Consider the following 24,490-nt stretch of genomic DNA (forward strand, 5'->3'; position numbering starts at 1 on the left):
CAAGGGAGACCCCCACGCCACAAAAAGCTCGTTTGCCACATCTTGGTGAAGAGCCCATTCATGCAGATGAAAAATCCTGCTTTGTCTGTCAGCCGTCGTGTTTGCTATGCCTGGAAGAGAGAGAGACAGAGCGTTCTTCTGCCCACTCCATGATCTGAACCACCTCCCTGCACAAGATCCAGGAACCGGACCCACCTTCTTTGTTTATGTAGAACATGGCTACCTGGTTGTCCACGTAGATCATGACATCCTTTCCCTGCAGGACGTTTCCAAACATGTGGAGGGAATTCTTTATCGCTCCAAGTTCCAACAGGTTTATCTATTGAGCACGTTCCCATATGAACCACAGTCCTTACACATCTGTACGTGTTCCAGATGGGCTCCCCAACCCTTGGTTGAGGCATCTGTGGTGAGAACCAATTGATGGGTTGGGGTATGGTACAGTGCTCCTATGGTGAGAACTGTAGGGTGCAACCACATCAGATCTTCTCACATAGCTTGGGTCAGACGGTATTCTTTTGGAAAGTGACTGCGAGATTTGAGTCCATTGCGTCTTCAGACTCCACTGCATGAGGCGCAAGTGCAGACGAGTGTGTGGTACTACATATATCGCTGCTGCCATGTGACCATTGAGGGTCAGGATCTGGTGGGCCGAGGGGCATGCACAATTTTTCAATTGTGAGGCCAGGTTGCGAAGGGTTTGGGCTCTGTCTGTAATAAGAACACTCTCCCCACAACAGTATTTATCTTGGCCCCAATGAACTGTAGTGTTTGCGTGGGTTGAAGGCTGGATTTCTCATAGTTGGTGATGAACCCCAGCCCCTCCAGATAAAATATTATCGTTTCCAGGTGCAACTGTAGAGTTGCGGGCTTCAGTGCCACCAGCAACCAATTGTTAAGGTAAGAAAAGACTTGTATTACCTTTCTTCTTAAATAGGCCACCACTACCACCAAACACTTTGTGAAGACCTTCGGTGCAGGCGATAATACAAAAGGGAGGACTTTGTAATGGTAATGACACATATTGATTTGAAAACAGAGATCTTGCTAAGAGGAGTGGTGCATCGGGATGTGGGAGTATACTTACTTGAAATCCAGCGAGCACATCCAATTGTTGGGTTGTAAAAAGAGTAGGATCAACTTGAGAGACATCAATTAATTAAGATTAAGAACATGCCATACTGGGTTAGACCAAGGGTCCATCAAGCCCAGCATCCTGTTTACAAAAGTGGCCAATCCAGGCCATAAGAACCGGCAAGTACCCAAAAACTAAGTCTATTCCATGCTACTGTTGCTAGTAATAGCAGTGGCTAATTTCTAAGTCAACTTAATTAATAGCAGGTAATGGACTTCTCCTCCAAGAACTTATCCAATCCTTTTTTAAAGGCAACTACACTAACTACATCCTCTGGCAACAAATTCCAGAGTTTAATTGTGCATTGAGTAAAAAAGAACTTTCTCCGATTAGTTTTAAATGTGCCACATGCTAACTTCATGGAGTGCCCCCTAGTCTTTCTATTATCCGAAAGAGTAAATAACTGATTCACATTAACCCATTCTAGACCTCTCATGATTTTAAACATCTCTATCATATCCCCCCTCAGCCATCTCTTCTCCAAGCTGAAAAGTCCTAACCTCTTTAGTCTTTCCTCATAGGGGAGCTGTTCCATTCCCTTTATAATTCTGGTCGTCCTTCTCTGTACCTTCTCCATCGCAACTATATCTTTTTTGAGATGCGGCGACCAGAATTGTACTCAGTATTCAAGGTGCGGTCTCACCATCATTTTGAACTTCTTATTCTGAAGAAATTTGTTGAGAGTCCGCAAGTCCAGGATTGGGCGGAGCCCTCCAGATTTCTTGGAAATAAGGAAGTATTGGGAGTAGAATCCCTTGTCTAGTTGGTGCTGAGGCACCTGCTGAACCACTGGTTGATGAAGAAGGCTGTTTACTTCCTCCTGAAGCAGATGGCCATGCATGTGGGACTAAGGGGAGTGTACTAGAAAGATGGGGCTGGCTCTGAAGGTCAGTGACGATCTTCAACCCCCAACAATCTGAGATAATCACTGCCCAAGAATCGTAGAAGAGCGATATCTTTATCCCCACTAGTGGCATTAGACGTGGCCTAGTTACCTTCAAAAACACTGTTGTAGTTTGGGGTTGTTTTTCGATTGCCGCTGTTGATGCTGGTTCCATGCTCTAATCCTGGGCTGCTGTTGCAACTGCGGTCTGCTTTGCAGGAAGGATGGCAGGCGGTAAGGCAGGTACACCCTGAAGGGGCGCCTCTGGTAATAGCCCTTCCTTTAGCTCTGGTAGAAATCTCCTGCGCAAGAGCTGTTGCTCCGCTGGTGATGCTAGCAACAGGTCCGCCTCATTCTGCTCTTTCAGTTGGAAGACTGTCTCCTGTAGTTTTGTCTCCGATCAAATTAAATTAATCGCCCTTACACAGGAGATCTGCTAGCTCTTCATGCATGTCCTCCCGGATGGCACTAGCTCGTACCCAGGCTATTCTTCAGGCTGCTATCGCCCCCGCTGATATATGGGCAGAAGTCTTGAAGGCTTCATAAATTGTGCAGAGCAGAAGTTGCAACCCTTCCTCCAGGTCAAAGCACGGCTGTGGGAGAGCTGTATTGGACTAAGTGGAGGCAAGGTGGGCTTTTAAGGACTGCAAGCACTCACACAGTTATTGAGTGATATATTTATTTATTTATTTATTTTTAACTTTTATATACCGACATTCTTGCATTAAATGCAAATCATGCCGGTTTACAATGAAACAGAAAAAGCAGGAAAAGATTCCTTAGTCGAATACAATGAAACAGCTTAGTTAACAAAGGAAACATAAATAAAAAATTTTTACATATACACAAAGATTTGCACGAAGGGGTGCACAAAGGGGAGCGCCCCTTCGGCGCGCGACGCCTGGTGTTGAGGCTGTCTTAACGGTCCGATGTTAGTGACGTCATGGTGGGGCGGGTCTAATGATCGCAGCACTTACATCGCTGCTTCTTTCCAGTTCCAGGTGAAGACCAAGCTGTTTCCTTCACTTCCCCTCCCATGACTGTGGGGTGAGAAGCGCTGCAGGGTGCCCCTTGATGTTACCTGGCTTCCCACACGCGATGCCTGGTGTTGAGGCTGTCTTAACTGATGCTGTTGGATTTTCACATTCAGCATACTCACTTGGTAGGCCCTCTTTCCAAAGTCGTCCAAATACTTGCAGTCCTGCCCTGGATGGGTATTTGAGTGAAGGCAGGCCTTTTTCAAGTGCTTCATGGCCGATTCAACCACTACAGAGGCGTGCAGAATCTGGACCATGCCGTACTATGGCGATTGCCACATTCTAAACTTGAAGTCGATTTTCCTGGAGGTTGGCTGACCAGAGAAAGGGGACTCCCAGGTCTTCGTCATCAGCCAGGACCGCGAAGATCTTCAGGATTCCCAATACCTCCGCTCGTAGATCTGCAACTTTCTTGGTCTCAATGTTGAGGCGAATTCCCACCTTCTCTACAAATTGTAGTAGGAAAGGTCCTCTGGACATGAGGGCAGTTCTGGCTGATTCTCCAGTGGGTCTGATGGGATCCTTGTAGACGAAACCAGCAAGGACGGAAGGGAGTTCTCCGAACCCATATCCGGTTACGGGGAAAACTGAGGGCATGGGCTCAGAGGCTCTTGTGCCAGGCTGTGTTCCCTCAGAGGTGAAGACAGGGACCGTCCAGCTGGTGAGAGATCTGCCAAAGGAGGACGCGATGGGTGGCTCCTTTTCTCTTCGATGGAAGAGAAGAATTGTGACAGTGTTTCTGATATCTGTGACATGGCTTGTGATGCAAGCTCCCCCTGGCCAGGGGTGGGACCCTGTCCCTTGCGACCGTGACTTGATGGAGATACTGCGGCCAGCAAGATGTCTGCGTCCAGACCCCTTGGGCGGTGCACCGACAACTTGCTCTTGTGAGATCTTTTATGTCTCTTCTCGAGAAGTTCCTGTAAAAGAGGGGAGCTCCTCTTCCTTTTGGATACAGAAGATATGTTTGAGTAAAATCTCCCCGAGGAGTCTGAGGAACCACTATTTCAGTTAATCATCAGTGTACGATTTCCATACCCGCATAATCCTGGGCTTTTCTGCTCAGCCCTGAATGCCTAAAAGAGGAACATGCATAGGGAGGCCTTTACTACTCCTTGACTGACAGGTGTCTGGACTCCAGGCTAGCACAAAGGGAAAGCCTTGTAGGTATCAGTCAGGGATCCAGGATAATGCATCTGAGAAATATTTGGTAGCAATTCCTGAAAGGAATAAGAGGGAATGACCCTGTGTATCTATGCAAGGAACCATCTAAGAAAAAGTTCTGCCATTCTCCATTGGGAGCACAAGAATAAGGAGAATTCACCGCCTCTCCTAAGAGACCTGAAATAAACAGTATTATGCCCAGGATCTCTTTTCGAGGGAGAGATGGAGCCCTAAAACCTGTGACTGACCAAACCAGCCTAATACTATTGTCCCTGAGGACTGAAATGGACAACAAAGTCTCTCTAGTGGTGTTTTACCACCCAGTACAGAAGACAGAAAAGCGGAATATAAATTAGATGAAGACTCCATGAGGGAGCATGCCAAAAACTCCAGCATCCCATAACAAGGAGGGGACTGTCCCCAGCCATATCCTGGAATATTTCCCCAAGGCATAGAGACAGCGGTCTGAGCAGATTGCTTATAGCATCTGAAATGGCCCCCAACCAGGATCGGTCTTGGTTGGGAGGAGGCAAGAGGAGGAGGAGCTTCCAATAAGCACCTCTAGCTGGCCTCTGAATTTTGGTCCCTAAACTTCCAGGACCACTCCACAAGATATTCTCTTAGAGAGGATAAAACTGTACAATAAGGCTAAGATTGCAATGGCCACCACTCTGTGGGGGAGATCCTAAGAGGCATGGCCATAAACTCTGTGCATCTGTCTGAAAGATTTTGGTCTCTGTGTAGGAAGGTTTAAGAATACCCACCGCTGCACATCATTATCTTTGGGAAAGGTCACCATAGCCTCCACTAAGGAATACTGGACACAAAGCAGGAGGATATGAGTCACAAACCCATTGTACGTAGCAGCCTGGGGAGAGAGACTAAAAAAAAGACTGGTTAACCAGAGCCTCACTCTTTCTATCATGGGGATTCTTGAACATTTTTCTTTCCTCTCCCAACTTTGGTCTTAAAATATGACAGCAATTCCCTCCCTAGTGATCTAATGCCCTATCCTTCGCTTCCCTGGAAAGATAATATAGATCCCTCATAGTTCTGGCCATCTTAAGGCTGAACTCAGATGTCCCATACTGAGGAGATCTCATCTCCAAAAATCAGATGTAGCGGGAAGCATTTGAGGGGAGACCCTAAAAGCGCCCAGGAACATGGAATTCCCTTACAGACTGTCTCCCATTTATCCTCTAAGCACTGAAGGGGGTAACATCCCAGAATTAAGAGTCACAGCCCCTACCTCTGCAACAGCCTCCCCATTGAGGCATTATCCTCCATTATGAGGAGGCACAATTATCTCCTTCTTCTCTTATCCTTCCAATTAACTAGGACTCCCCACCCAGAGGAGTACTCTAGAACCCTTAACATTGCCAAGGCCAACCTGAGGCTCTTCCATTTGGGAACATGAATAATGACTGGGACGCAATCAAGGAGGAATCCAAATGTGCTGCCTAAGCAGAACTACCCTGGGATTTTTTATTTTTTTTTAACAGGGTGTAGTCATTTTCAGCCGCACAAGCTTAACCTTGTCTTAAAAGCCCCTTTAGCAAGTATTCTTTCTGAAGAGGGGAAGAGAGCTAGTTCTATAGGCTGTTCCCTCAATCACTCCACTAGCAGAGAGGGCAGGAAGAGGATGTTGCGCTCTGCTGGCTGGGAACGCTAGGGGAGAGATGTTTGCCCCTTGCGGTAAGACGGACCTCGTCTACGGTTGGAGGTTACCAGGCCCCTGCCGACCTGCATGCCTGAATGAGGCCAACCACGCAAGGTTGGTCTCTGAGTGGTCCTCCGACTACTCCCAGCCCTTTCAGACCTGCTGCAGGGAGCAGCACAGGCGGCAGGCCGGTCAAGAGATGAGGGTGGACAAGGGCTGAAGCTTGAAGGCTGAGACGAAGGCTTTAGGACTCAGGAGAAGAACACAAGGCATCAACAACAGGAACGAAAGACCTCTGGAAGGGCGAGCGGGTGGAAGCTCTCCCATGGAAGGCATCTGGAACTAGAGTAGATGGAGACTCAGTGCATCAGTAACGTCCGAGGCAAGGATAATTTTTACGGATCTTGGGAAATCCAGACGAGACAAAAAGGACTTGGAAGACTTAGACGAAGACAAATGGGCACTGTTCCTCAGGGCGCCCTACATAGCCCACTACTCAGGACGGACCCAATGGGCTGGTCATGGACCACCCTGTCCTCTACGCGTCCTACACAGCCTAAGAAGGCTGGTCACGGATCACGCAGGAGCGGGGCAGGCTCAGGAAAGGAATCCAACTGGCAAGGGCCCCAGTGACCAGAAACAGGAACCGACGGAATGGATTTACCCTCGGGGTGGCCACCTGGAGGATTCGGAGAGCTGGAACATTGCAGGAACAGACACCAGGAAGATCAGGTACATAAGGACCTCTAGCCACCGAGGACGTCAGGCGTTCTGGAACATCAGGAGGGCAGAGACGGAGGACGTCAGGAACATCAGAGATCAGGATCAGGAACAGCAGAGACGAAACGAAGAGGGATCCCTTGGAATACTGGAACACCAAGCAAGAGCAGGAACATGGAGTCCAAGGGAAAGAAAGAGCTCCTCAGACGACTGGCTCATTGCGAAGGCAAAGCTGACTGGAAGTTGAAGTCCTTTTATAGGGCTGAAGACAGGCAACTCCCTGGGAGGAGTTTGGATGGGCCACACCTAGCTGGCCCTATAACTGAGGAGAAGTGCTGCGGGCCGGCCCCTAGGGAGAAGGGCGTGGCCCAAACCAGGAAGTCCATGCAGACCCAAGCAAGCCTCAGGCAGGCCCCATGGACATCGAAGGCCTCCCAGGCCCTGGAGCAAATCCTGGATAGTTCATAGGCGAGACCCCGGCTTCGGAGCGGCCTCCAGGAAAGAGGTGAGAAGCCTCCCGTAGCACAGCTACAGGAGGATTCATAACAGAGGAACTCCAACATGCTTGGAAGTTATGCTGCAATAATAACTCCATAGCAAACTGCAGCTGTGCACACTCTGCTGTGCCTGAGGGGTAAATCTGCAGCCCCCCTCCCCTCATGGAACTTCTCATTCAGCTATCGGAGGGAAGACAGGTAAAGAGCCTGGCATGCTTGACTTATCTATATAATTATTATTTTTGGCTCAAACTGGCAGTAAAATGGCTACTAATCCTGCCAAAATGGCACATTAACCAGGCCATGTTCTATGTGCACCATATAGCACTGCCTTCTCCCATAAGGACCAGGGTCTGCACTAGGGACCCAGGAGAATCAGTTGAACAGGACGTTGCCCAGAGCATCCCAGGACTCGGCCTATACTCCATCAGGGAACCGGGCCTAAAGCCTTCCCATAATCAGCCTACCCTAGCTGCAGCACCAGACAACATGTCTGCACCCTCTGCTCGGGACAGGGAAATACTGAAGAGTTGAAGGCAGCACCAGATCTTTAAAGGGGGAGCAAAGTCAGCTTTAAGCTTTTTTTCTCTGTCTCCATCTGGTACCAGGAGGATATAACCCACTTGCCTGGACTGTCTGACATGGATGATATAGAAATTATGTTATATTTTGGACTATTTAACTGGGATTTCTTGGGGTTTTTCGATTATATTTATTTAGCCAGTTATATAAACCATGAACTTAGTGATGAGGCTCTGGCAGGCTAGAAGTGCATGGACACAGAAGGTTACATGCAGAAGCTGCACCTAAAACATATGTCCGTTTTTGGCTTTGATAAACAAAGATGTGCTTCCTAAAACCGGAAGAATGCTGGAATTCCTGAACCACCTCCAGCTGAGCTAGGGCCCCTGCAAAAGGTAGACAGGAAACAAATGCTGGATTTCCTGAAGCAGCAGCAAGTTAACTTAAAGCAGGGCTTCCCAAACCTGTGCTAGGGGCTCCAATTCCAGTCGGGTTTCCAGGACATCCACAAATAATATGACGTGTTAAATCTGCATACACTAGAAACCCTGTATATGCAAATTTATCATGCATATTAATTGTGGATATCCTGGAAACCCTAACTGGTTGTAGAATCACCAGGACAGGTTTGGGAAGCCCTGCGTTAAAGTCTGCCAATCTATGCAGTGCTAACAAAAGTAGCATAAAGAACTCTTGTTTTGGGGAAAAAAAGAAAAGAAAAATTACATATATCTAGCTGTACTATAAATTGTGCGCAAAGACCAATCACAAACCAGTGGCAGCCCAAGTCACTAACCATGAAGCTGAGAAGACTATTATAATTGAGAAAATTATAGTTATCCCTTCTCTGTAAAGTTCCTCATTGTCCTTTCAACTAAGAATCCAGCATCAGCGCTATCTGTAGTGCTGATTACCAACGGGCTATGAGTGTCTCCTCAGTTACCAACTGTTAGAACTAGATGGTGACTAGTTGGCTGTAAAGCTTCATTAACAGTACACAGAGTGATTGCTGTTTAGCCCTTTGTTCTGGAGCACAGAGCCATCCCCCAAAACACAAACATACCCCTCCACCGGATGCTGTGTCTGAATGTCTCCCTCCCCATCCAGTTCTGGCCCTTTTATCTAGTTATACAGTCATATATACAAACACACACAATTATTGTAAAATGTTTTCAGACAGGTAGAGAACGCAGAGGGTTTTGCATGGAAATCAAGAAAACTTGAGGAAATCTGGGTGAGAACCTAGCTCAGAAACCAGAGAAATGAGTATATGTTCTACCATACACTGCCCTCTTCAGGTCAGAAAAGTGAAAAAGGAGATGGCATATCAGCATCTGAACAGATCACTATTGTACACGTGAGTCTTAGCAGGACATGCAAGCTGTGAAGTCATGGTGGACAAAGCTGTCCCATATCACCCCATTTTTGCATCTTTTGATCACTCCCAGCAGAACAGAAAGGGCAAGATTCCTGTACGTATAAACCCTTGTGCCAGGGACAAAAGAATTCATTCCTACCCAAGATGGGAGCTTGGGGATACATGTAAATGAGTGATGGGGAGCCTTGCTGAGTTCAGATGCCTGTAGGTACTACCTTGGTGGGTGCCAGTAGCAGTATCTGTATACCTCTCCAATACCTGCAAAATTGGCCATGAGAGTCACCTGAACCACTCCTAGCCTGTCTCTTGTTCTTTTTCAGCTGAATGTGCCATTTAGTTACCTTCTTTGACTTTCTGATGAAAGCTTGTTTAATATCTTCCAAGCTGGCATCCTGTCTCACTCCCAGCAAGCTGTAGTAATTCTGTGTACTGCACCTAGCATAACAATAAAGAGCATACAAATGGAACATTTTCATTGTTTCATTAATGCACTCAGCAAAACAAGAGACGCTGATTTAAACCTACCAAGTATATATTATTCTCAAACCTCCTGAACTTCATATTCTGAGAGGAATCTCTTTATCACATACATATATATATTTTTTCATCCATGCATTCAAGCTCTACCAATGACCTGTACTGGCTCATGACATCACAACCAGTTGCCATGGAAATGGTTGAGACATCATATAAAGAACAGAATGGCATCAAGTGAAGTCTGGTAGCAGGAAAGCTACAAGACAAATGGAGAAATTACTTACCTGATAATTTAGTTTTCCTTAGTGTAGACAGATAGACTCAGGACCAATGGGTATTGTGCTCTCCTGATATCAGATGAGAGACGGAGTCAGATGTCAAAGCTGACGTCAACCTACATATACCTGTGCCACATGCTTACTTCTTCAGTACTGTCTTCGAAACGCCAGTGTGGATATATGTTGCTTAATACTTGATTACACTTGATTAACCTTGAACTGGTTCAACTGATTCTATATATAAAAAACTTTTGAAACTAGAGACCACCAGTGCATTGAAACAATAAACGCAGACACCTGGGCAACTATGGGTGTCTTGGATTAGAGGTAGGCCGTGGCTTACCCATACTTGTTCAGTCTCGAGATTTGATATCCAAGGTTCTCTATTTCTGGAGCAGCTTCGGGCGGGATGCTGAGTCCATCTGTCTACACTAAGGAAAACAAAATTATCAGGTAAGTAATTTCTCCATTTCCTAGCGTGTAGCCAGATGAACTCAGGACCAATGGGATATACAAAAGCTACTCCCCTTTAGGGTGGGAGGCTGCCCATGGCCTTTGCGAAGACTATATCCTCCCTGGCCTGAACATCCAGGCTGTAGAACCTGGAGAAGGTGTGTAGGGAGGACCATGTTGCCGCCCGACAGATCTCGGCTGGCGAAAGCAGCTTGGTTTCAGCCCAGGAGACTGCCTGGGCCCTTGTAGAATGCGCCTTGACCTGCAGAGGTAATGGTTTTCCTACCTCTATGTAGGACGCATTAATTACTTCTTTGATCCAGCGGGCTTCGGTGGCCGGGATGCTGCTTCCCCTTGTTTCTTCCCGCTGGGAAAAACGAACAGGTGGTCAGTTTTGTGTAAGGATTCCGATCTCTTCAGGTATCGTACTAGGATTCTGCCGACATTCAGGTGACGAAGGAGGCGTGAGTTTTCCGAATCCCTGTGCTCATCTGGTGATAGTAAGGATATGGTCTGGTTCATATGGAACTGGGAAACCACTTTCAGAAGGAAGTATGGTACCGTATGCAGCTGTATGGTGCCCGAGGTGAACCTGAGGAACGGTTCCCGACAGGATAATGCTTGAAATTTGGAGATGTGCCGAGCTGAGCATATTGTGATCAAGAACGCTGTCTTCAATGTCAAGAGACGTAGAGACAGGGAGCTTGTTGGTCTGAAGGACTCCCTTGCTAGGAAGTCTAGTACTAGGTTGAGGTTCCATAGAGGCACTGGCCACTTTAGTGGTGGTCGGCGTTGTTTGACTCCTTTCAGGAAATGAGACACCTCAGGATGAGTTGATAGTCTGATACTGTCCCCTTCGGATCTGAAACAGGCCAGTGCTGCGACTTGGACCTTGAGGGAGTTGAGGGACAACCCCTTCTGCATGCCATCCTATAGGAATTCTAGGATCATAGGGATCTTGGCTGTCCTCAGGGAGAGACCGCGATCTTCACACCAAGCTTCGAATACTCTCCAGATCCGTATGTAAGACAGAGATGTGGAGAACTTGCATGCCCGAAGCAGGGTGTCAATCACGGCTTTTGAGTAGCCGCGCTTCTTTAGGCTAGTCCTCTCAAGGGCCATACCGTAAGAGAGAATTGAGCTGGGTCTTCGTGGGAGATCGGTCCCTGCTGAAGAAGGTCCCTGTATGGCGGTAGACGCAGAGGATTCCCTGCTGATAGTCTTCGCATGTCTGCGAAACATGGTTTTCTTGGCCAATCCGGGGCGACTAGTAGGACTAGTCCCCTGTGGTGCTCTATCTTGTGGATGACCCTGCCCAGTATTGGCCAGGGTGGGAAAGCATACAGGAGGCTTTCCTCTGGCCAGTTCTTAACAAGAGCGTCGATTCCCTGAGATTGTGGTTCTTGTCTGCGACTGAAGAATCTGGGTACCCCAGCATTGCGACAAGTTGCTAGTAGGTCCATGGCTGGGAGACCCCATTGGTTTACTATCAACTGGAAGGCTGTGTCTGCCAGTGACCATTCCCCCGGGTCTAGGCTTTCTCTGCTGAGGTAGTCCGCAAAGATGTAGTCTTTTCCCGTGATTTGGGAGGCCGAAATCACTTGTAGATTTGTTTCCGCCCACTTCATGAGGGGGTCTATTTCCAGAGACACCTGCTGGCTCTTGGTTGCTCCCTGGCGGTTGATGAGGGCAACTGTCGTGTTGTCCGACATGAATCTGACGGATTCGCCTCAAATTCTGTGGCTGAATTGTAGGCAGGCTAGTCTGACCGCTCGAGCTTCCAGGCGGTTTATGTTCCATCCTGCCTCTTCCTTGTTCCATTGTCCCTGGGCCATCAGTTCCTGACAGTGGGCTCCCCACCCTCGCAGGCTTGCGTCCGTGGTGAGCAAGATCCACTTTGGTGCGGGTAGGTTTATGCCTCTGCTTAGGTGTTCTTCTTGTAGCCACCATTGAAGCTGCTCCCGAACCTCTGTCGGTAGTAGGAGGCAAATTGAGTAGTTCTGGGACACTGGGTTCCATTGTGACAGTAGGGAACGTTGTAGCGGCCGCATATAGGCCCTTGCCCACGGAACAACTTCCAGAGTTGATGTCATGAGGCCGAGGACTTGAAGGTAGTCCCATACCTTGGGGCGGGCTGGGGTCAACAGTTTTTGTATTGACCCATCAGCTTCCTTCTCCATGGAGGGGGAAGGTAGACCTTGTTCTGTTTGGTACTGAACCATTCTCCCAGGTATTCTAGTGACTGGGAGGGCTGTAGACAGCTCTTGGCTGTGTTCATGACCCACCCAAGTTCTTGTAGTAGATTCTTGACTCTGGTGGTCACATGGCGACTCTCCTCCGGAGACTTTGCCCTGATCAGCAAGTCATCCAAGTAAGGATGTACCAGGACTCCTTCTTTCCTCAGTGCTGTCGCCACTACCACCATTATTTTGGTGAAGGTTCTGGGGGCGGTAGCTAGTCCGAAGGCTAGCACTCTGAATTGATAATGATGGCCCAGTTTCGCAAAGCAGATGACGCGCTGGTGGTTCTGATGGACCAGGATGTGAAGGTAGGCTTCGGATAGGTCCAGGGAGGTGAAGAATTCTCCTGGTTCTACCGCCATTATAACGGAGCATAGGGTTTCCTTGCGGAAATGTGGAACCTTCAGGTAATGGTTGTCAGCCTTAGGTCCAGGACAGGCCGGAATGTTTCTTCTTTCTTGGGAACGATAAAATAGATGGAATAGTGGCTAGTATTTTGTTGAAGCATGGGCACTGGGGCTATTGCCTTCAGGCTGAGTAGCCTTGCTAGTGTGGTTTCCACTGCCAGTCTCTTGGAGTGGGAGTGGCATGGCAATGTCATAAATTTGTCTGGGGGAATGCTTTTGAATTCCAGAAATTACCCCTCTCGAATGATAGTTAGGACCCACTTGTCCAAAGTTATCTCGACCCATCTTTGGTAGAAGAGAGTAAGTCTGATCCCTATGTCTTCTTCCTCTGGATGGATCTGCGTCTTCTCATTGTGGGGTACGGCCGGGGCCTGCCCCTGAGCTTGTTCCTCTCTTAATGTGCCTGTTCCGAAAGGACTGAAACCTTCCTGAAGGACGAGTTGCTTGGGATGGTGTATTCTTGTAAGGTTTAAAGCGCTGTGATCCTCTACCCTTGGTTCTTCTGGGGGAGGAGTGCTGACTTCCTGACCTCAGGTAATCGGGGTACTGGAGATTCATTTCATTTGTTGGCTAATTTATCTAGTTCGTTCCCGAACAGGAGGGATCCTTTAAAAGACATTTTTGTGAGGTTCGCTTTGGAAGTCGCGTCAGCTGACCAATTCCGGAGCTATAATTGTCTTCTTGCCGCCACTGCGGCGGCAACACCCTTGGATGAGGTGCATACGAGGTCTGCAGTAGCATCGGTGAGGAAGGTGACCGCAGGCTCCAACACCTCTCCAGGCGTGGTTGCGTCTCCGGCGAGGATCAAACAGCAGCAGGAAGCAATTTGTAGCGTCATTGCTGATACATCAAAGGACTGCTTAAGGATGGCTTCCAGCCTTCTATCCTGGGCATCCTTCAGAGCCGCTCTCCCCTCTACTGGAATCATAGTGCGTTTTGAGACTGCACAGATCATAGCATCCACTTTGGAAAAATGTAGAAGTTCCTTAGCTGTGGGTTCCAGCGGGTATAGGGCTTCTAATGCCCGCCCCCCTTTGAAAGTGGCCTCTGGAGCATTCCATTCCAGGTCAATCAGTTCCTTCATGGGCTCCAACATAGCGAAATAGCATGAAGCCTTACAGAGGTACACCAGCATGGGATTCTTCTTTGGTTTTGCTGTGGGCTCCGTGCCTGGAAGTCCCAGTGTTTTCATAGACTGGGACACGAGGGCTGGTAATTCGTCCTTGTGGAAGAATCAGAGCAGGGTCTGGTATATAACTCCTTCCCTGGGGGAATTTCTCCTTGTTCCAGGGAGTCAGTTTCCTCTTCTGTGGTGTCTGGATCCTCATCAGGGACGCTCTTGGTTAGGAGAGGCATATCTCGAGGAACCCGGCAGGGTTTGAGTTAGGTGGATAGTAGGGGCTGATTGTGCCTGGACAAAGGTTTGCAGCCCTTTAAAAAATTCCACCCAGGAGAAGGTTCCTGGGTCCATGTTGATCCCAGGGGAGATTGTAGTGGTCTCCCCGGAGGAATTTTCCTGAGGGGCACAGAGTTGAAAATACTTAGGTCCGGGGTGCCATCATCAGTGGTTCTGGTTCTCTCTCCTGGCTGTAGAGGGTCTTGATTTGGTTCTCCCTGGTTCTGTTCACACTGTTGGTACAGGAGGGATTCCAATTCAGGCTGCGTGGCTCTTAAGTGGCAGGCTGGGCAAAGAAAAGGTCCCTTGGCTTTCTTGGATGGCGGTGCCATTGTTTGCGCACGTGTAGGTCTTCAAAACTTGTCTGTGGCGTGGGGTTATGCACGCAGATGCGCTTAGCTGTGTGCTTTGGGTGTGTATAAGTTATGCGCACGAAGTGCGCGCAAGTTGTGCATACGGGCAATGGAGATTGTGTGCGTGGCACAGTTATGCGCACAGTTGTTCGTGTGGGCTAGTTGTGCACGCCGCTGTGTGCTCACCCCGTAGATAAGCGTTTAAATTAGGCGCTTCGGGCCTCCAGCCTGCCCCGCGCATACTGTGGGTCGAGGGGGGAAAATGGCACCGACTATCCCGAAAATAAGATGGCGACCCCCCCCCCCCCAGGAGGGTCTCCACGTGTGTGGACCCTTGCACCGAATCAGGGCTGCTCAACCCGATTTTAAAGCCTCGTCGGAGGAAGGACGGTACAGCTATTCGAGCCTTGGAGGCCGGTAGACTTAGAAGTAAAGATTTCTACCTTACCTGGGCTCGGCACTTACTGGAGGCGTGCCAGACAGTCTCCAGCTGCAGGGGGAGAAGGAAATACCTTCACCGCCACGCTCGAATCTGCACCCGCTGCCTTTCAGCCGTCCTGGGGGCTAAGTCCACGCCGGATCGGCCGTCGGACCAAGGCTCACCTCTGATGGATATCGAAATTCACCTCAGGAAAGTCTCAACTGAGTGAGGGACCGTTAGGTTTCACCGCAGGAGAAGCAGGACTCTCTTCTTAAGGTAAATTTTCTTTCTTCTTTCTTGCTGTAAATGTTACACTATTCTTGTTTGGGATAGTGTCCACATCTGCTATGGAGATGGAGAAATACTGAAGAGCTAAGCACGCTGCACGGGTATATGTAGGCTGACGTCAGCTTTGAAATCTGACTCAGTCTCCCATCTGCTATCAGGAGAGCACAATACCCATTGGTTCTGAGTCCATCTGGCTACACGCTAGGAAATGTAATTTTGTTCTGTATAAATCTCTAAAACTGAAAACGAAACTGTGCAGAACTGTAAACTGTGGCCACACATTAGGATTTTCAAAGTAAGCAGCTCTACAGCATGTCAAGAACTAGCCTCTTCTGCAGCAAAGCAGTAAGTTTTACAAATTTACCAGTTGGAAACAGTGGTGGAGACTGTCCTTCTTGCCCCATTCCTGCAGTTTAGGCAAAGTCTGGATGCCAGTAGATAGTGGATGCCCAAGGACATTCCTGTGTAGCCAGCGTTAGCATCCGGACAGAGAGATCATATCTAGGACATAAATGACAAGAAAGTAACATTTCAGTATTTTGGGGAACCCAATCTCAAAGCTTCCAGGCAGAAAAAGTGAAAACACACTCATGCAAAAAGGGCATGTCACATGAAACAAAACCAGCTGCAAATTCAGGAATAAAGTCTAAAAGAAAAGCTATCTTCCCTTGTTATGGGATAAAATATGTCGAAGACGGGAAAGGAAGTGACGTTATCCGGGGAGATGGTGGCTTAAATCCAGAGCTTCAGCCCAAGGTCTGCAATCTTTTGTAATCAGAGCGTTTTGGTCCCTCAGCAAAGGCGGTGATACAAGGAGGAGTGTGGTGATCAGCCTAGCAATGGCACAGAAAAAAATCAGCATGATTTAAAGCACTTCTCCATTACATATAGAGATGTGAAAGCAGCTGGCATCGAGGGGGAAAAGGAAGACGATAGTGTGGTGTCCAAGGTAGGCCATGATCCCGGCGGAGCCACACTAGAAGGGGAAGATTATCGCGTTCCCTCCTAGGCTGAATTTAAGCAGTAGTTTATGGAGATCAGGCAGGATATGGCTGGGATCAAGGCAGAATTTGGTGCTATGATAGCGGAGCTCAGAGGTGATGTTGCCGATTTGGGCAGTTGGGTAGAGAAAACAGAGACCCATCTGAAAAAGCAGGCTGTGCACTTAAGTAGGAGCTGCGAGGATTGTGCAGGTTTTTCAAAAATGGCGATGGATCAGGAAGCGAAATTAGAGGATCTTGAGAACAGGTCCTGGATCTTGAGAACAGGGAGTTCAAGAATCAGCTGAGTATGCAGACTGTTTCCAGATAGTTAATAGCATTTGCTTAGTGATATTAGGATCGGATGAAATTGCTGAAGGTGTGATTTTTATAGAGTTGAACAGAGCATACAGAGCTCTAGGCACACAGCGTGGCAACTTGCCCCGCTACATTGTGGCTTGCATCCATAATTTTACAATAAGAGAAAGTGGTTCAACAAGCCCTCAAAATGGGGCAGATTGTCTGGAAGGATAAAGCGGGGAAAGTTTTTCAAGACATTTCACCAATCACTATATGGAAGAGACAAGAATTTAAAGACATAATCACGGTCTTAAAACATGTGGAAATTAAATATTGCTGACTTTTTCCTTCAGGCTCTACTTTTCAATCCAGAGTATAGCAGCCAAGGTGAAGACGGTGGCAGCCGCCACATCGTTTCTGCGTGATACAGGAGTGGTAGTGTGTCTGGGAGAGGCTCAGTATTCCAACGCATCTGCGCCAAAAAGGAAGGACGACCAACCTAAATAGCAAAGAGTACCAGCTGCTGGCATAAGGCTGCAGAGACAACCGGGAAATCCCTAATCACCTGAAAGGGCAAATGTGTGATGAAAACAAGGACAGAGTTGGGCAATGGAACATTGTTTGAAATTCCTATGGTTTTGACATGCCCTTATGGCCAGGAGTAGGTGGATCTTGGCTGAATATGACTAGTAGGGTCCGGGGGGGGGGCTGAAACAAAAATACAGTATTTGCTTTTGAATTCTAGCTGGGGCTTAAGCTGGAGGTTGGGATAAAGTTGCAGAGCTGCTGGGGGTCATTCTTCAAGAAAGGGGGTGCATACCAAATGAGGACATGGTGTGAGTGGTTGGGAGGGGGGTAGGGATGTTGGAGGGAGGGAAGGAAAGGGAGAGGGTGAAGAGGGGGGTAAAAAAGTTGATGGGATGTGAATGTTGCTTGTGCTGAGGTTACCAAAGAGTGGATGCAGAAGGATGACTGGGTTATCATGTGAGGGGAGGTGTATATGACTCTGATTGAACAATGGTGAAAATAAAATTATGCCCTTACATAAGAACATAAAACTTGCCATACTGGGTCAGACTAAGAGGCCATCAAGCCCAGTATCCTGTTTCTAATAAGTACCTGGCTGGATTACAAGGGGTAGATTCCAAGCTGCTTATCCCAAGAATAAGCAGTGGATTTCTGCAACTCTACCTTAATAATGGTGAATGGACTTTTCCTCCAGGAACTCTTTCAGCACATCCTCTAGCAACAAATTCCAAAGCTTAATTATGCGTTGGGTAAAAAAATATTTCCTCTTATTAGTTTTAAATGCATTACCTAGTAACATCATTGTGTCTCCCCTGGTCTTTGTACTTTTTGAAAGAGTAAACAACTGATTAATGTTTACTCATTCCATTCCACTCAATTTTATCGACCTCTATCATATCTCCCCCTCAGCAGTCTCTTTACCAAGCTGAAGAGTCCTAATTTCTTTTGCCTTTCTTCATAGGGGAATTGTTCCATCCCCTTTATCATCTTGGTCAACCTTCTCTGTACTTTTATAATTCTGCTATATCTTTCTTGAAATGTGATGACAGAACTGCACACAATACTCAAGATGAGGTTGCACCATGGAGCAATACAAAGGCATTATGATATTCTCTGTTTTATTCTCCATTCCTTTCCTAATAAGCCCTAGCATTGAATTTGCTTTCTTGGCTGCTGCTGTACACTGAGCAGAACATTTCAAAGAATTTTCAACAATGATGCCTAAAACCTTTTCCTGAATGATGACTTCTAATATGGAGCCTTGCATTGTGTAGCTATAATTTAGGTTACTCTTTCCCTAAATGCATCACTTTGCACTTGTCTACATTACATTTCATTTGCCATTTTCATGCCCAGTCTCCCAGTTTTGCAATGTCCTCTTGCAATTTCTCACAATCCTCTTGGGATTTAACAACTTTGAATAATTTTGTGTCAGCAGATTTGATCATCTCACTATTTCCAGGTTGTTTATAAATATATTAAAAAGCAGTGGTCCCAGAACAAATCCCTAGGGCACGCCATTATTCACCTTTTTCCATTGGGAAAATTTACCATTTAGCCCTACTCTCTTGTTTTGTTTTTATCTTAACCAGTTGGCAATCCACAATAGGACGCTGCCCCCTATCCCATGACTTTTTAATTTACCTAGAAGTCTCTCATGAGGGACTTTATCAAATGCTTTCTGGAAATCCAGATACACTGTATCAACTGGCTCACCTTTATCCACATGTTCATTTTCACCCTCATAAAATGTAGCAAATTTGTGAGTCAAGACTTCCCCTTGGCTAAATCTATCTTGGCTTTGTCCCATTAAACTATGATTATCTCTATGTTTAGCAATTTTGTTCTTTTATGATAGTTTCTACCATTTTGCCTGGCACAGATGTTATACTCACTGGTCCGTAATTTCCTGGATCACTCCTTGATCCCTTTTTAAAAATTGGTATTACATTGGCAACCATCCAGTCTTCAGGTACCATAGATGATGTTATTAATAAGTTTACAAATTTCCAATAGCAGGTCCGCAATTTCAATTCTCGGTTCTTTCAGCACTCTGGGATGTATACCATCTGGTCCAGGTGATTTGCTACTCTAGTTTGTCAGTTTGCCCTAGTACATCTTCCAGATTCACTGAGATTTGTTTCAGTTCCTCTGAATATTCACCTCTGAAGCTCATTTCTGACATGGATATTTATTTATTTAAAAACTTTTCTATACCGTTGCTAAGTTAAATACCATCACAACAGTTTACATGTAGGCACATATTTAATGTAGGTAAAAGTGTACTATAGTACATTCTAACAGGTGCCGTCAAAGGTTCGGTTACAATATATCATTAGACATAGTCATTTAGCGAAGTAGTTCATGACCAATTGTACCAAGGTACTTACACCGGTAGTTTTATCACACATAGTATTATAGTTATGCTTTATTGTGGTGTAGAGTTCATAGACTAATCTACTGTACAGTCCTAAGGACTGTGTGTCGGTGCCTTTCTGTCTTTTCCCGAATAATTTCTCTCTATTCTCCTGTTTCTTTGTAAAATGCTTGTTTAAAAAGCCATGTTTTTAAACTTTTCTTAAATGTCTTGAGATCACTTTGCAGTCTGATCTCTGGAGGCATTGTGTTCCAGATTATGGGTCCTGCTAGTGATAGGGCTCTCTCTCTCACTTGGGTCAGTCTTGCTGTTTTAACTGATGGAATGGTTGGGAGTGCTTTATTTGCTGATCGGAGGTTCCTGTGTGGAGTGTGTACCTGTAATGCTGTGATTAACCAATCTGATTTCTCACCATAAATTAGTTTGTGAATGATACATAGGGTTTTGTATTTAATTCTGTGTTCAATTGGTAGCCAGTGTAACTCTGCTAGGGTTTCAGTTATATGGTCCCTCCTTCTTTTTCCGGTTAGTATTCTAGCTGCTGTGTTCTGAAGTATTTGCAGTGGTCTTAGTGTTGTATTAGGTAGTCCTAACATAAGGGCATTGCAGTAATCTGTGCTGGAGAAAATTAGTGCCTGTAGTATTGTTCGGAAGTCATTTTGAGTTAGTAGTGGTTTAAGTTTCCTGAGTACCATGAGTTTTGCATAACCTTCCTTTACTTTTAGTGATATGTGTTGTTTCAGATTGATTTCAGGGTCTATTATTATCCCCAGGTTACGTACTTTCCCCACTAGTTCAATTCTTTGGTTGTCTTTGAGTATTATTGAGGTTTGACTGATTTCAGAATTTTTTCTTTCTAAGTGTAGAAATTCTGTTATTATCAATATTAATTACAAGTTCCATTTGTGTCAGTAGTTGTTTTATAATGCTTAGGTACATGTTGGCTAGGTTTAATGTTTTCTCTAGAGTGTCCTCTATGGGTAGAATTAGCTGGATCTCTCTTAATTTTTCCTCAGTGAATAACAAACAGATTGATTTAGTCTCTCTGCTATGACTTTGTCATCTCTAAGTGCCCCTTTTATCCCTTGATCATCTAATGGTCCAACTGACTCCCTCGCAGGCTTTTTACTTTGAATGTACCTGAAAAAGTTTTTATTATGAGTTTTTGCTTCCAAGGAAAGCTTCTTTTCAAATTCTCTCTTTACCTTCCTTATCAATGCTTTACATCTGACTTACCAGTACTTATACTGTTTCCTGTTTTCTTCATTCAGATCTCTTTTCCATTTCTTGAAAGATGTTTTTAGACATTATAGCATCTCTCACTTCACCATTCAACTATGCCAGTAGTCGTTTAGCCTTCTTTCCACTTTTTCTAATGTGTGGAATACATCTGTTCTGGGCTTCCAAGATGGTATTTTTAAACAACACCCATACCTGAGTTAAACTCTTAACCTTTGCAGTTGAGCCTTTCAGTTTTTATCTAATCGTTTTCCTCATTTTATCATGGTCACCTTTTTGAAAGTTGAATTCTGTCTCATTAGATTTCTTTTTTGTGCTCCCTCCAGTTATTAAGACAGATTTGATAATATTGTGACCACTATTGCCAAGTGTCTCCAACACTGTTACCTCCTGCACCAAATTCTGCATTCCACTAAGGCAGAGCTTTCCAAACTGTGTGCTGCAACACGTTAGTGTGTCGCCTGCAGTGTGCAAGTGTGTCACACAAGCCCAGTCCACATAGCCACTCCCCTCCAGCGTCATGCACATGCGACAGCATGTGATGCCGTGCCGTCAACTCAGACACGAGTTTGGGCTTTTTTTTTCTAGCAATTCACTTTTTTTTTTTTTAAGTTCATGGGTTGCTTATTATTGGGCGATTTTTGCTGTCAATCGTGTTTTTTTGGGCTTGGTGGGTGGGACTTGAGCCCAGCTGTCCCTGTCATTGGCTGCTGCTACCGATGAGGCCTGGCCACGAGGAGTACTGACTGCAAGCAACAGTGTCTGGTGATCATGGAAGGTGTTATGCACCATGGCAGGCTTGAACCCTGAAGGGAGTGAAGCACTTAACTGACAACAATCAAAAAGAAGAGGTACATGAGTGTGAGGGCCAGACATGTGTTGGGGGGGCAGAGAGATGTGTGTGGGGGACAGCCATGTGCTTGGGGGAGGAGAGAGATGAGTGTGTGGGGGACAGACAATTTGTTTATTATTGTTACTCATAAATTATAACAACATTAATCTTGGAATATTATATATTTTAATATAAATGAAAGGTTTTCATGAGATAAGTTGTGTCGTGAAACATTTTATTTATGTATATATTTAAGGAAACATACATAAATTGTCAAAATATGTTTTGTTTGTTTAACCTTTAACCTCTGGTTTGCTAATAGACTGAATTACTGTGTCGTGAAATTATGTTTGTCTAAAAAGTGTGTCACCAACATGAAAAGTTTGGAAAGCTCTGCACAAAGGACTTGGTCTAAAATAGTTTCCCCTCTTGTTGGTTCTTGTACCAGCTGCTCCATAAAGCAGTCATTTATTTCATCTAGGACTTTACTTTTCTAGAATGTCCTGATGTAACATTCACCCAGTCAATACTGGGGTAATTGAAATCACCCATTATTACTGTGCTAATGATTTTGTTAGTTTCCCTAATTTCTTTTAGCAACTCATTCGGGCCAGGTAGATGGTAAAACACTCCACTATTATTTTATTCCACTATCAGCTGGATTGCCTCATCTGACAATACCCATTCTCTGGGTCCAGACTTTCCCTGCTGAGAAAGACTGCTCTTACATTGTCTTTTCATGCAATGTGCAAGGCCAAGATCTCCTGAAGATGCACTTCCACCCATTCGATAAGTTGGATTATTTCCTGCGACACTTGCTGGCTCTTGGTTCCTCCCTGCCAATTGATGTAAGCCACCTTCATTGCGTGGTCCAACATTACGCAGCCCGCTCGACCCTTCAACCTGCCACTGAACTGTAAGCATGCCAACCAGACCGCCTGGGCTTCCAGCCAATTGATGTTCCAGAGAGACTCTTCTGTAGTCCAGCGCTCTTGTGCTGTTAGTTCCTGATGGTGAGCTCTCCAATCCTGGAGGCTCACATCTGTCATGAGTACCAACCAGTCCAGTGATGTCAGGGAAACTCCCTCTCTCAGATGATCCACTTGCAACCACTACTGGAGGTGAGAGTAGACTTCCATCAGCAGGTGAAGCTAAATCGAATAGTCCCGAGACTGCGGGTTCCAACGAGACAGCAGGGAATGCTGAAGAGGACTCATTCGTCCTCACCTACGGTACCACTTGCAGGGTTGCAGCCATCAAACCAAGTCCCTGTAGGCAGGACCACATTGTCAGGCATATAGTATTCACCAAGAGACGCACCTGTGTCATCAACTTCTGAATACGAACTTCCGGCAGCGCATGGTTCGGAGAGATGTATCTTTAAAGGATACTAATGATGCATTAGAATTAGGGCATCCCGACAGTGAGGTTCCAATAATTAGAAAAGTAGTCCAAGTGCCTGTAACTAAAAACTCACCTGAGCTAAAAAATTCTAACTTATCCCTATCAATTAAAAAGCAAAATGAAAATATAAACAAAAAACAAACTTTGAAATGTTTGTATGCTAATGCCAGAAGTCTAAGAAGTAAAATGGGAGAATTAGAATGTATAGCAGTAAATGATGACATAGACTTAATTGGCATCTCAGAGACATGGTGGAAAGAGGATAACCAATGGGACAGTGCTATACCGGGGTACAAATTATATCGCAATGACAGAGAGGAGCAGTCGGGAGGAGGTGTGGCGCTTTATGTCCGGGATGGCATAGAGTCCAACAGGATAAACATCCTGCATGAGACTAAATACAAAATTGAATCTTTATGGGTAGAAATCCCTTGTGTATCAGGGAAGACTACAGTGATAGGGGTATACTACCGTCCACCTGGTCAAGATGGTGAGATGGACAGTGAAATGCTAAGAGAAATTAGGGAAGCTAACCAAATTGGTAGTGCAGTAATAATGGGAGACTTCAATTACCACTATCAAGACGTTGTGTAATAGTATTCTTAAAAATTTTTTTCTTAAAGGTGCTATTGTTGTTGTCTAAAGAGCCATCATAACACCTGCAGGCATACCAGCATATTTTGCTTAAAGGTTTTGCCACCTCAGGTCATTTTTAATCATTGGCCCCAGTCCTTTATTTTCCACCAATTTTTTTGGATTTTTTGTTTTTGTAAAATTCAATATCGGGGTAAGTACGCTCGTTGAAGTAACTCGGAACATAAGAACATAAGAAAATGCCATAATGGGTGAGACCAAGGGTCCATCAAGCCCAGCATCCTGTTTCCAACAGTGGCCAATCCAGGCCATAAGAACCTGGCAAGTACCCAAAAACTAAGTCCATTCCATGTAACCATTGCTAATGGCAGTGGCTATTCTCTAAGTGAACTTAATAGCAGGTAATGGACTTCTCCTCCAAGAACTTATCCAATCCTTTTTTAAACACAGCTATACTAACTGCACTAACCACATTCGCTGGCAACAAATTCCAGAGTTTAATTGTGCGTTGAGTAAAAAAGAACTTTCTCCGATTAGTTTTAAATGTGCCCCATGCTAACTTCATGGAGTGCCCCCTAGTCTTTCTACTATCCGAAAGAGTAAATAACCGATTCACATCTACCCGTTCTAGACCTCTCATGATTTTAAACACCTCTATCATATCCCCCCTCAGTCGTCTCTTCTCCAAGCTGAAAAGTCCTAACCTCTTTAGTCTTTCCTCATAGGGGAGTTGTTCCATTCCCCTTATCATTTTGGTAGCCCTTCTCTGTACCTTCTCCATCGCAATTATATCTTTTTTGAGATGCGGCGACCAGAATTGTACACAGTATTCAAGGTGCGGTCTCACCATGGAGCGATACAGAGGCATTATGACATTTTCCGTTTTATTCATCATTCCTTTTCTAATAATTCCCAACATTCTGTTTG

At 45.7% G+C, this 24,490-nt stretch overlaps 1 protein-coding gene across 4 annotated transcripts in view; it reads right to left on the reverse strand.

The window, feature by feature from the left end:
- DNAJC4 (DnaJ heat shock protein family (Hsp40) member C4) overlaps positions 1 to 24,490 on the reverse strand; it is a 301,306-nt gene that overhangs the window by 245,388 nt on the left and 31,428 nt on the right. For 3 of the 4 annotated variants that reach the window (XM_029614759.1, XM_029614757.1, XM_029614758.1), the window contains exons 2-3: positions 15,674 to 15,810; positions 9,338 to 9,431 (exon numbers count right to left, since the gene is read on the reverse strand). In XM_029614759.1, the coding sequence (XP_029470619.1) occupies positions 9,338 to 9,431; positions 15,674 to 15,768 (189 nt within the window). In that variant the 5' untranslated portion in view covers positions 15,769 to 15,810. Of the gene's footprint in view, positions 1 to 9,337; positions 9,432 to 15,673; positions 15,811 to 24,490 lie in introns of those variants that run through there. The other variant, XM_029614760.1, reaches the window with a different exon arrangement.

The sequence above is a fragment of the Rhinatrema bivittatum genome, chromosome 8 (genome assembly GCF_901001135.1).
Source record: "Rhinatrema bivittatum chromosome 8, aRhiBiv1.1, whole genome shotgun sequence".
In the NCBI taxonomy this organism is placed as follows: Eukaryota; Metazoa; Chordata; class Amphibia; order Gymnophiona; family Rhinatrematidae; genus Rhinatrema; species Rhinatrema bivittatum.